The following is a 13,105-nucleotide window of genomic DNA, read 5'->3' as shown; positions in this document are numbered from 1 at the left end:
ATTTTAATTCTGTGTACTTTGTTCTTCCAAGTTCGCCTTTATGTGTCAGTCATCAATTGAGGCCTATAAAATCAAAAGCAGCTAAACGCCATAAAATTGATTTCATTTTCACTCTATACTCAAATATTGCTCTTAATTTAAAGTTCTATTAATTTAAATTTATATTATTACTAAAATCCCATTTTTCTTCAATCTGGTTTAAAATATAGAATATTCTATATCCCATATCCTTGGCCAAAATATTAGTTTTTTGTAGTTTCCTAAACATTTGACAGTCTTGGATTTAGCTATCTTTGATTTTATAGGCCTTAATTTTAACTGAACCACAATGTGTACATAAAATATCATTGTATCAACAATAGGTACTCGTTAAACACGTGAACGCAGCATGCTTTGACAATTGTTAACCAACCATAGAATTTAGGTAGGTACGTTCCCCTGTATTTACGACGCCCTTGTAAACACTTGAGTGATTCTGTCAAACTAGTCTCGCTTATCGAATTTCATAAATTTGTTTTCATATGAACGTACTGCGCTTCAGTAATATTGTCGTACTACAAGCACTATGGAAGTGAACATTCAACAAATAGCTGAAAAGGTATCATAGAATCATAGTAAAAGTGTAAATGTTTTATCTATGATAAGATGTGAGATGACAATTTCGGTATTTTATTTTGTAACTCTATTATCTACCTGATATTGCGTGTCTACAACTATACTAGATGTATCTAAAACGTTGCATAATCAAACGCACCAACATGTTTAGAAGGTAAAAATACGCAGTAAACATGTGTTCCTCGTATCTGATTTGTAATAAAACTGTCGCAGTTCACTCGTTCACTACTAAATTGACAAATACGACGCCCGTATACCGTCTATACACGTTGATATGTGGCCAGCGGGAACTTCGCAGTTGCAACAGCAATCGACTCGAATTAATCACAACCGCCTTACGCGGTACGCACCTGTTTGCGCGCAAATAAACCTGGAATTTTCCAAGGGAACTCGGACTAGCAGAGTCAACCTTTTACACACAGACTAAAATCACTTCGCGGCACTGATTTTAATATAGTTTGTTATTGTGGCAATGCTGGGAGTATACTGAGGAGCGCGGGCTGGCACCGCTGGCACGGCGAGCCGTCGCTCTCGTGCCGGCTTTGTGTGCACGTCACAATGTTCTATTTAACATTGTTAGTTTACGGATTATCTTATATTACTGCCGGGTTGCTAAGTGACAGGTAAAGATGCGGCAAAATACAAACATCTGTTGCGGAAAAACATTGGAATGCTCCATCTAATAATACAAATTGACTGGGATAGGTCAGTGGCCGCTTTTGACGGGAAGTGGCGTGTTAGTTCGGCGTTTAACCTCTTCAACTTTGCAAATACTTAAATCTTGTTATTTGTAATATCTTTACGTTACGATAATCACCATTGATAAGAATACTAATGATTTATTATCACTAAACTTTTCACTCAAATACGAGATAAGTCTAGAATATTCTACTGCACTCGTCTTATTTCTCTAATTAAAAAGCAAACTTCGACGTTATAAATGCTATAAAGTATTCTATACATGTGAACAGGCTTATAAATTGACGGTAACCTTCCATGGTGACTGTTGTTTATTTATAGAACACCGTAACGGCCAATCCCGCTGGCACGGGCCTCCTATCTTATCAATAGTTCGATAACTTTGTTTAGTCGGCAAAGTAATAGTCGCTATTTGGATCTATGAGTGAATACATACATATTATATCATTACGATTATACATTTTAGCCATACATGGATGCAAAAACAATCGTTTTCACAATCGTTTACAGACATATTTATTTCTTACAAATCTATTTCTATAACTATATTCTAAAGGCGGGAACAAAAGCTTCATTAACACAAAAATTTTAACAAGCCCGTAACGAAAGGCCTTGTTTTATCTGTTCCAGCAAATTTCTATTAAATAATCCATGCTTATTCAAATCATTTTAGCCCAAGTTCAATATTCTAGAAACATTATCCTCATTTCTTCGGATGCATTACGACATATAAAGTGAGTCAAGGTCATCAACTTTTCATTCTTCTATAATGCCTCAAAAACACACTGTTAGCTCAAGAAAGTTCACCATTCCTTCATCACCCATAAAAACAATAGATCACAATCGCAACTATTTAATTTAATTATGTAATCTCATAATAATTACTTATATACTATCTGATAAGTAAAACCCGGCGCCACACATGAACATATCAATGTACCTATGTATACCCTAATCAATTATTTCGTTACTATGCCACAGACTAAGCCTCTGTTACCACAGAATCTGTTACTAAGCTATGGTTTTACTTTTTATTTGTCTGGTTTTAATACTAGGTATGCCTCCTTCAATTTGAATATCACCATAGACAATACATTACTGCTATATTTTTTTCTTTATTGCGTAGAGTAAACTAAAAACAAGGAATTACATAGAAGGATTGATAAAATTGACAATTCATAGCAGGCTAGTGTATAGAAAATGTTATACGGCCGTATAACCCTACCAAATTCAGATACTAATTAATCCGCTCTAATTAGGCCGCTTTGCAAGTACGAAATATTACTAATATTCCTCTATTATTATACTAGCGACCCGCCCCGGCTTCGCACGGGTGCAATGCTGATACTAAATATACTATAGAATACAATTTCGAATGTATATATTTTTTTATTTATGTAGTACATTATTTTGATCGATCTCATAGGGTTTATTTATGTAGGGTTTAGCCAGCGTTCACAATGTAAGTGCAAAAAAGTGTTTATTTACGACATCACATTAGAAATCTCTGAAATTATCAGTATCGCTTTATTACATTACACATATAAACCTTCCTCTTGAATCACTCTATTTATTAAAAAAAAAAAAAAACAGATCAAAATCCGTTGTGTAGTTTTAACGATCTAAGCATACATAGGGACAGACAGACAGCGAGATGACTTTGTTTTATACTATGTATTGATTGATATTGATTCTGTGGTACAAGGATTGTATAAGTACATTATCTTAACTTTATTTTTTTATTATTATACATTATTTTAACCGCAAATTATCTAGAGGTAGATTCCTACCATAAATAATAAAATTATACTTCCTTATCTTTTAAACAATAAAGATCTTCATTGTTTAGTTATAGCAAACAATATATGATACATAGAATCATATCAAATCTAATATATTCAATTTGAAGCACTCAAAACGGTACTATCAAAATTTATCTTAAGTGCCCACTTCTATTTTTAAATAAACCAACAAGGAAGTAGTTCTCATTATGATTTGTTCAGTTCATCTATAGCATTTTTTTTTTATAATCTATATTTTATTTTTATTTATTCTTTATTGCGCAATAAAATTTTGTACAAATGGCGAGCTTAATACCATATGGAATTCTCTACCAGCTAACCATTAGGTAAAAACAGAAAGCGTATGAAGGGCAGATGTGGCGAAAAATATGTGACATAAGTTATTCAGTTCATCTATGGCATTTTTTTATATTCTATATCTTATGTGCCTCGATATTTTCACCACTTTTGCTGACTAATTTTCATTTTTTTTTTTGCAATCTATAAGAATTTACTGCCGTATTACTTTTATCGATTTTTTTTTTAAATAGTGCAGTCGTGCCATTGTAGCGTGCTCTATAGCGCCTCGCAATCCTTTGCTACCCAACGGGCACTCATACATTGAATGAGTTTTTATGATCATCAATACATATAATAAAATCCTAACTGATCGCTGTCTGTAGATGGAAGATATATAAGAAAAACTATTCTACTACTACTACCCACATTCTAGCAAAATAAATTCATTTCATTTCATATTATAGGGGAGCTTTATGAACGTAATAGATCCCAAAACAATGATTTTAAAATTTTTTGTCTGTTTGTCTGTACGTTTGTGCGCACTAATCTAAAACACGGCTTAACCAATTTAAACGCAGTTTTCACTAATGTGTTGCGGTTTACTCCACTTAACAGCGAGCAACGTCATGGGAAATGACTAGTCTTCAATATATATACACAAATTAAAAATTCAACTGCACTGCCAAAATAATTGTTTAAAAAAAATTATAGACAATGTAACTCGGCATGATATAAAGATTCTATTAATACCCAATACATCCAAATCTGTTCTGGCATTTTGAAGTTATGATGGAATAAAAAAACTTATAATCTTAAAAATTTTATACTCCTTTTTTAGCCAGTCATGTAAAAATTCCGTGTTTATTTGTTTACACTATACTCCGAAATCGACTCTTATTTGCAAGATAGGGTAAATACCCTTTAAATAATTAAAAAAAATGGACCAGCTAAGTGGCGGTAGAGCACAAAACAACATATTCCGAGTCTGAACATATATATCTATTTTAAACTATTTAATAAATAAACGCTAGACATATAAAAAAGTTTAATAATTTCCTAATTATTGTTATTATGTATATACATTATATGATTTTTAGATTTCAAAAATTAAAATGTAATTCATAAAAATAAAAGTAAAATAATACTTATGCATATTGTATTAGTAAAATTCTAATTGGAAGAAATCGATCTCTGATTTGATTGGTATTTAGTTACCCAGGCACTTGCTTACAATTTATTAAATAGCTTAACCAAAACATCGTTTGTGTACTTATATAATTTAAGTGTTTTCACATGCGGACACCGCAACACCTTCAGCTGACGCCAGGATATCGATCCAGCTACTCAGCCGATTGCAAAAGTGCTCTTTTTCAAGTATTTCGCAAATAGACGGCTGACGAGTGTATTTGGTCGGCTTATAAGTAGGGAGAGGGTTCCCTTATTGCCCCGTATACCTAAATATGTATAGAAACAGCTGACGACTGTGTTATTATTCCAAGAACGTGTATTGTGAAGCCCGGCCTTGAGATGAGGCGTTGCATTCCATTTGAATAGCAATAGGTATTATATACCTAATTATTATGTATGATTTAATTCATAACTAGATACGTAGGTATAATTAGGTCATATAAAAAGCAGCATATTAAAACGCCATTGCTATAAAACTAGCTTATTTAGAATTAGTATAAATAACTGCTTTGTAAAGTTTTTTTTTTTTTTTTATTTGTAATAGGAATTAAAAGAACAATAAGAATTGTCGTGGAATTTTAATTAATGAACAATAACAATTTTTAGTAAGTAAACACAAAAGAAATACCTGAATTAAATGTAACTTAAACTAATGTCTTATGTTTGAATAAAATAAGTAGGTAGATAAAATAATGTAATTATAAAAAAAAATGTAGGTCAGTATATAATATGCAAATAGTAAAAGCTAATTAGACAAAAAAAAAAAATGTAAACACAGTCTATTTCATGTACGTAGAACAGTAGGTATGTGTTTGTTTTCATATGAAAATCCTGTTATGCTCACCTATACGCTTGCTGAGGTGTGGGGTTCTACGACCCTGATCTTCCTCATCCACATCTACATCGAAGGAGAATGGAAAACTTTTTGTGGAGCCGACGAAACCGGCAGCCATAGTGTCATACACGGAGCCGTGACGCACAGCGCGTACACTGTTAGCCGCTGTTGCTTACTGACTGGCGTCACTGGCGTGGCGTGGCGACTGGAGTAATCGCTGGAATGTATGAGGGCCAAACACGAGGCTAGCCGACAACCATAACGTGCGAGTGAACGAGATGCTAAACACGCTCTTACCCACACTAAATATATGAACAAACTTAAAAAAAAAAATGCATTCTAATCAAGATTTATACGATCTGGTTGTAATTACTCATTAATAATTAATTTAAAAACTACCCATTTGATTAATCGGAAATCAGACATAAACGCCTGTAGAACTATTAAATACTTATTTACTAATACACTATTTGCTATTCAACTGTATCAGGCGTCGCTGAATATTACGATTTTGAATCCTTTCGCTCGCTACCTCTGTTTTAAACACGCTACCACCAACAAATATTGCGTGACATAAATAAAACTTTCCTCTCACACTACTCAAACTCCCTATTTATTTTTAGAGACTACGTAAAAATTGATTTACGAGTACAAAGAACTATTACATATTCTGTGGTGTGGCAAAGGGCCGTCAATAAATGCGTGTAAATGTAATATGCAAAATAAAAAAGATACAGAAGTACATTGTAAATTCTCGTATTTGTAAAAAATATCTACTTAACTGTTTACTATCAAACGATTTATATCTTTTTTTGTAACTATAAACATACTTCTGTATATTATTTATTTAAACATTAGCACAGTGAAACTATGTACATATGGCGGAATTAACACTGGACGGTGTTTTCTAACAGTATATTTCATAATAATTTTGTCTGGATATTAAAATAATACTTAATAATATTAATGTTAATGAATCCAAGAATATTTCTAACTCTATAAAATAGAAAAAGCTTTTTTCGTTTTTATCGACAGCTGTATAATGTTTGTAGATAATTATTACTATGAAAGAGCATGACCTTATGATAAGATCAATTAGATACGTATGTTAAAAAAAATCACAATTAGTAACAACTGTTTTACCTATGTACTAACAATTTCCATTACATTTAGTTTATAAAATTTAAATAAAAACCTACATGGCCATAAATATCAAAAATAGCTTTAACATGACAAATAAGTGATATGGCTGAGCAAAGCTCGCAGAATGAACTGTATACTTATTGAAACAAGTCGAGTGATTATATAATGGATTATCACAAGTAGAAGGAAGAAAGTGAAACCTTTGGGTTTGCCGATCTTAAAAGAGTAAAGAAGTTTCTTTAAGGTCGGCAATGCACGCGGTAACCACTTATCATTATATGGGCCGTATGCTTGTTTGTCACTTCAGAGGTATAAAAAAAAGCTTATAAACAAAATAATATTAATAAATACCAAACTGCCTAATACAATAATTTATTCATCAAAATTACTGAACATATACAATGTATGCATGCATTAGACATTTCCTTTAAATTACTGTATAAATTAACTATGGTTTTCATCAAACTCTTCACTTTTGCGGGGCCTGTTCATCAATGGGGTCCAGTTTGGGTTCATCAAATTTGAATGAGGGGAATGCAGTCATGTCCACACCGGAACCACCACCATATTGTCTCTCCAACTTCTCTAGTTCTGTTTTGAGTTCCCGTTCGATTGATGGACTTGGGTCGACTAATTTTCCACCTCTGAAATATTAACACAAAGTTAGAAATAATGCTCACCCATTTTTCCACAGAATTATTTCTAAAATTTAAATCCAACAACGAGCTTTTATATTCGTTAATAATTTTATTGCAGTAAAAATAGGAATAACACTTTGTATTATATTATGATATCTGTTAAAATAATTAATTCTAGACTTAATTAAATAATGTAGAAGAATTTAATTTCATGCATAATAATTTACCACGAAAAGTAATAAAAACTGTGAATTTTAAGGGAATATTGACAGAATATTACTTTCATTTAGAACACATTATAATTATGTATAAATTAATTATTATTTTCTAATGTTACTGATACATATAATTCACCTAATATATATCTATTTGAATCAATTCCAATATAATACTTCTATTTGAATTTAGAGACACAGAAGTTTTAACTGTCATTTGAACTGTATTTTATGTAAGCAAATATTATGTAGGACAATATCTTAGTCTATTCAGATGACCGATTCAACTCCCCTGTTAGTCCCAAATTATTTTGGCCAGATTGGTGTCAATTTTTTTAAAGAAGAAAATCCTGTCCTCAATGATCTGACTATAATGATTTAAAAACAACTTAAGACTCGATTGTAGCTGTAGTATGTCAAAAATTTCAACAGTTTTATGCTAGGAATTTTTTTTATACAACTTAGAATGGCAAACAAGCTGACGGCCCACCTGATGGAAAGTGGTAACCGTCGCCTATAAATATCTCATGTATATTCAATAACGTAATAATAGTATTTATTTTGTTGCTAATAAGGTAATACATAATATTAAAGGGTAAAAGGTACAAGTTAATAAGAATGTCCTTACGAGCTCTTCTGTTTGTACTCTCTGATTTTGTCCAAGAAAAGTTGCTGGATAGGGTCTACGGCCTTAGGAGCCGCCGCCAAGTTCCTCGTGAACACGACCGAGGAACGTGCCGCCCGCAAACCAGTAACAAGGGATGAGCCGATCATCTAGAAATTATAAAGATAACCTTACTAAGTTACATAACTGGAAAACAAATAGCCGTCAGATATTTCACAAATATATTTAATACAAACTAATATGATTATTTTTTTATTATTTTGATTAAATCATTATAAATTAAATAATATTAAATAATAAAAATACCTTTTACGTTCTATAATTAATAATTAGTTTTCTTCAGCTCAGTGAATTTTCAACTGACTTTGACACTTGACAATTTGGCAGCTGTAAGAAGTCCATAGATTAAGTAATAGTATTCGTTATTTTTGAACGAAAAGGAAATTATAATGATTGCTTATTCATAGATGAATGTTTTAGACGCTTAAATAAATTAGTCTTTAATTCACAAGCATTGAGTTTTGAGGTGGTTTTAAGGCAATAAAATATGTAACGTAACTTCTGATTTGACTATATTATATAATTTATTGGTCAATATCTCAATATTAAAAAAATCAAGCTCATGTTACTTCCAACAAAAGAATGTTTGTGTAAAATCTATGGAACCGACTTAATTCATTAAAAATTTTTACAACATATAATATACTGTAAATTGAACTTTCATTTTCCTACTAATTCTCTCATTTCGTCTACATTTCGCCGTTGTACATGTAGATCGTAACTAATACAGCCAGCGGAGCTCTGCCTAAAATTTTACAATATGTAGTAGCAAAGTTTTAAGATATCTATCGTTATAGATATTATTGACAAATTCAAATTATAAAGAGTTACATAACACTACAGATATTATTTTATGTTGTTCTATTGATATATCTAGGTGGTTACATAAATTTTTATTTCTATATTGATATCATAATGATAGTACCGCCTCTTAAAGTATAAAATGTAACTTTCTCTATAAAAAAAAATTCCGAATTTCTAGCTGTCAAGTTAAGGCCCGCCATTACTTTAGTATTCAGCCTATATTCCCTGTAAACCATGGTTTTACCGTATTAATAGTATTAATAAACATGCTACGTCTTTTATTATTAGGATGAGACTTGGCCATGTGAGTTCCCCTTCTCATTTGGCTAAGTTAAAAATTGTGAACAATAATATGTACAATTGTGGCACAGATGTGGGTGATTTGAATCACATTCTCCTAAATTGTCTTCTCTATGACCATTCTGTTCTTTTCAATTCCCTCCTTTCCCTCCGTATTCCCTTTCCTACATCAGTTCCAGTATTATTGTTTCTTGATAATTTAGAAGTATATAATTTGATTTCCTCTTTTATTGTTATCAATAATATTAAGTTGCAAATTTTCTTTGTTTATGTACTTTACATATATATGTATATTTTTAAGGTTAAATATATTGTAATATCTATTTAGGTATCTGTCCTTTTCCTTATATTATTCATTATTCAACTTTTCTGATTCTTATCCTAATCTCCGTCGTCCAAAACTCCTTTACTAAAATGCTGTTTCCCAAACTTTGTTTTTGGCGGATGCACTTTGTGCCGTGCCATAAGAAAGAAAAAAAAATTCCGAATTTCCACAATTCCCGCCAAATTTAATTCTTCAGTGTTAAACAGACGAAAAATTTATTGGCAAATTTCCAATAAATTAATATCATTACCTACTCAAAGTTAAAAATCTATCTTTATAATAAATATGGATATTAATGAAATTACTAAAGCGGCAAGCAGAAAAAGATTGAATACGGAAGCTGAAAATCTCCGTGAGAAAGTGTCTCGAGAAGCAGCAAAAATAATAAAATTAAAGGTAGATTACTCATAAGTATTAAAAAGATCGTTGAATAATTGACAAACTGACCCATATATCAACTCGCAGCCTAAGCAGCTGAGTTTGAAATCTTAAAATATTGCAGATAAGTTCTTCATGCAGGTAGCATGGACAGGACTTTTTTTTTTTAAATAAAGAAGTGGGCGTTAGAATTTTGTATAAAATTTCATCAGTTTAGAAGTTAGACATGAGAACTTTCAGATTTAGGCTAATGATTCCAAACAATATCCGCGAAAAATCGAATGCTGCTCGTAAAGGCAAGCGTAGTCGCGGGCAAAGTCTGGTAATGTATATAAAAATGCACGTAATTAAAAACCGAATGTTGTATTTATTTATTTATTATTACAGAACCCTTAGTTCTAGAATGTAATAATTTTGGTAGACAACAATTTACTACTATTATCTTGTATGATAGGTTGCTCAGGATACGGCATATTGGGATCTGAAGGAGAAGTTGCATCAGGTGGAAAGCAACCATGAAAGATTGCAACAAAACATGGTGGAAGTACAAATGCAACATGAAGCTATCTCCGGCCAATACCAGGACGAGCTGAGACTGCGCCCTGACACGCTTAACAAGTAACTTTCATATTAAGTATGCATAGATATTTAATATGAAAAAAGAAATCATAATAAATATTTCAAGACGATTCATTACTGCACGTAGATATCTACACAGGGGAGAACGGATTACAAGTAATGCGGGCTACAAGTCTCATTGCTAGCAATATACTCTGGCAGGTCGACCTCCACGTGGTACCCCCTAGAAACCATCAAGCTGAACTCCATGTGTATTCATAACGATGGGCTGACTGACCTGCTTTTTTCATTATCCACCTATCATTCCTTACTGGTGCCCCGCCAGCGTATACTATAAGCGCAGGCGGGCTTACTTCATTATCATCCATTAAAAAATAAACAAAATATATATCGTCATAGTCGTAGAATATATATATATATATATATATATATATATATATATATATATATATATATATATATATATATATATAAAACAGTACTGTACGTACGGTAGCGTAAGTGTATATTATTATATTAGTATTTATTGTTATATCTATCCAAAAAATCTGTCTGTGTTTTCATGTCTATAGTTAAGTGATTACATTTACCGTTTCACGGGAAGCCAGTACTTGTTGGGCATATATATGTTTATTTGTTTGTATATGTAATTTTTGGTATGTATGATTTTTTTTTATACAACTTAGAATGGCAAACAAGCTGACGGCTCACCTGGTGGAAAGTGGTAACCGTCGCCTATAGACATGAGCAGTACCATGCACATAACAGAGTATACTGTTTCGCCCATGATACCTCATGCGTTGCCATTCCTGAGGACTCAGATGTTATTCCTCTGTACCTGTAAATTCACTGCCATATCCCACCCTTCAAACCAAAACACAACCATACAAACACAACTAGTTTACGTATGTAGTATGTATGTATTTATTATTACTAGTATCCCATCCCTGTATTCTGACACTTCCCTAAGGTTGACTGGGAGAGAATGCTTTCAGCATTAAGTCCGCCATGTACACATACATGCACTAACGAATAAATAAAAAAATACTTTGAATAGATAAGTACTATGTATGTATCTATATATGTTTGTATATGATAATATTTATATAATAGTGCGCCACCTCTTTACTCTTTGTCTTTTTCTCAATGTCCTCTACCCAAAGGTTGTCTTAATGAATAAGGCCGCCTTCTCATTAATATTTACTATGTTTGTTATTTCTCTTTTTATTTGGTGTTAATACAGTGTAAAATAAATAAATAAATAAAATACTTACCATTAGCAATAATAAGTTTTCGATGCAGAAAATTTTTCGGGTTACGTAGACTCGACTCATACTAGACATATCTTTTATTTAAATGCTCGTATTTTTTTCTTTTTATTTTGTATTACAATTCTATCCTGAAATTCTAAAATCTCAATGCCAATAATGCAGATTGAGCAGCACTAGAGAGATCTGTGATGTGCTGGAAAACTATACTGAGCGGCTTAAAGAAACCCTGGCCAGGTGCAAAGCGGACCAAACAAGTCTTTACGAAGCGTACCAGAAGTTCGGTCAGGTTGTCAGCGAGTTAAAGTTACAACAAACGCAGCTAAATGAAAAGAACCGTCAGAAAATCGAGAGTCTACAAGAGAAGGGTAAGTAAAGTAATAAAGCAAGTCAACCGTGAAGCAGTTGTGTTTGCATGGTTGTATTTCGGTTTGAAGGGTGGGATATGGCGTGAATTTACAGAGGAATAACACCCGAGTCCTCAGGAATGGCAACGCATAGGGGGTTTCATGGGCGAAACAGTATACTCTGTTATGTCCATGGTACTGCTCATGTTATAGTCGACGGTCGCCACTTTCCATCAGCTTGTTTGTCATTCTAAGTTGTATAAAAAAAAAGTAATGAAATTGCAAAGATCTGAAATTGATGACGCTTTAGCTGGCCCCGTAGTAGCAAAAATATTGTAAGACCGTTACCAAAATTGACATTACGATCTTTATGTGAACCTTTCTAAATCTGGTCATATCTGGGTACTCCGAGCTGTGACACTAGATGTTCACCGATTGGATTCTCCAGATTATGTCTCACGTTTATGTTCTACAAGGGTCAAAAATGTGAGAGATGTCTAAATCTGATATCAGGATCACAATAATTTCTAATCGTTTCACTGATAATTTCGTACCATTCTTTATTCAGTAACATTTAATCAATACGCAGAAATTTACCTATTTTTCAACTGCTAATCAAAAGTTCTTCAAAAAAGAGCTAAAAGGGTTTTTCAGGATCGGCAAGGTGCACTTAAAGTCTCTGATATTGCAGACGTTCATAGGCTACGGTAACCGCTTACCATCAAGTGGGCTGTATGCTTATTTGCAACTTCAGTATAATCCTGATCCAAATTGTATCTCTAAAGAAGGATATTTTTTAATTAGCCTCTCATATCGAATTTTTCTAAAGATAACGTCAATAAATGCACTAATTTTTTTTTATACAACTTAGAATAGCAAACAAGCTGACGGCCCACCTGATGGAAAGTGGTAACCGTCGCCTATAGACATGAGCAGTACCATGGACATAACAAAGTATACTGTTTCGCCCATGATACCCCCTATGCGTTGCCATTCCTAAGAATT

General features: G+C 32.5%; 3 protein-coding genes across 7 annotated transcripts in view; 1 reads left to right on the top strand and 2 right to left on the bottom strand.

Moving 5' to 3' along the window:
• The window catches only part of LOC113519779 (AMP deaminase 2), a 61,044-nt gene extending 55,443 nt beyond the window's left edge, over positions 1-5,601 (bottom strand). For 2 of the 5 annotated variants that reach the window (XM_052900697.1, XM_052900698.1), the window contains exon 1: positions 5,428-5,600. In XM_052900697.1, coding sequence (XP_052756657.1) covers positions 5,428-5,536 — 109 coding nt within the window. In that variant the 5' untranslated portion in view covers positions 5,537-5,600. Of the gene's footprint in view, positions 1-872; positions 1,126-5,427 lie in introns of those variants that run through there. The other 3 variants (XM_052900691.1, XM_052900695.1, XM_052900696.1) reach the window with 3 other exon arrangements.
• A 1,316-nt stretch (positions 5,602-6,917) lies between these two features.
• Positions 6,918-8,454, bottom strand: LOC113519750 (ATP synthase-coupling factor 6, mitochondrial). The gene is made up of 3 exons (XM_052900701.1): positions 8,346-8,454; positions 8,043-8,188; positions 6,918-7,205 (listed from the first exon to the last, which is right to left on the bottom strand). Exons 2-3 carry the CDS (start codon positions 8,186-8,188, stop codon positions 7,031-7,033), a joined length of 321 nt encoding a protein of 106 aa, XP_052756661.1. The 5' UTR covers positions 8,346-8,454; the 3' UTR covers positions 6,918-7,030.
• A 1,229-nt stretch (positions 8,455-9,683) lies between these two features.
• On the top strand, positions 9,684-12,129 carry LOC128202002 (uncharacterized). Its single transcript, XM_052900747.1, has 3 exons — positions 9,684-9,924; positions 10,361-10,524; positions 11,919-12,129. The coding sequence occupies exons 1-3, from the start codon at positions 9,814-9,816 to the stop codon at positions 12,127-12,129; spliced, it is 486 nt and encodes a 161-aa protein (XP_052756707.1). The 5' UTR covers positions 9,684-9,813.
• The last annotated feature ends 976 nt before the right edge of the window (positions 12,130-13,105 follow it).

This window comes from Galleria mellonella, unplaced genomic scaffold (assembly GCF_026898425.1).
Source record: "Galleria mellonella isolate WM207_F2 unplaced genomic scaffold, CSIRO_AGI_GalMel_v1 utg65, whole genome shotgun sequence".
Taxonomy (NCBI): domain Eukaryota; kingdom Metazoa; phylum Arthropoda; class Insecta; order Lepidoptera; family Pyralidae; genus Galleria; species Galleria mellonella.
The sequence above is the reverse complement of the archived record's forward strand: the minus strand, read 5'-3'. Positions and strand labels throughout refer to the sequence as shown.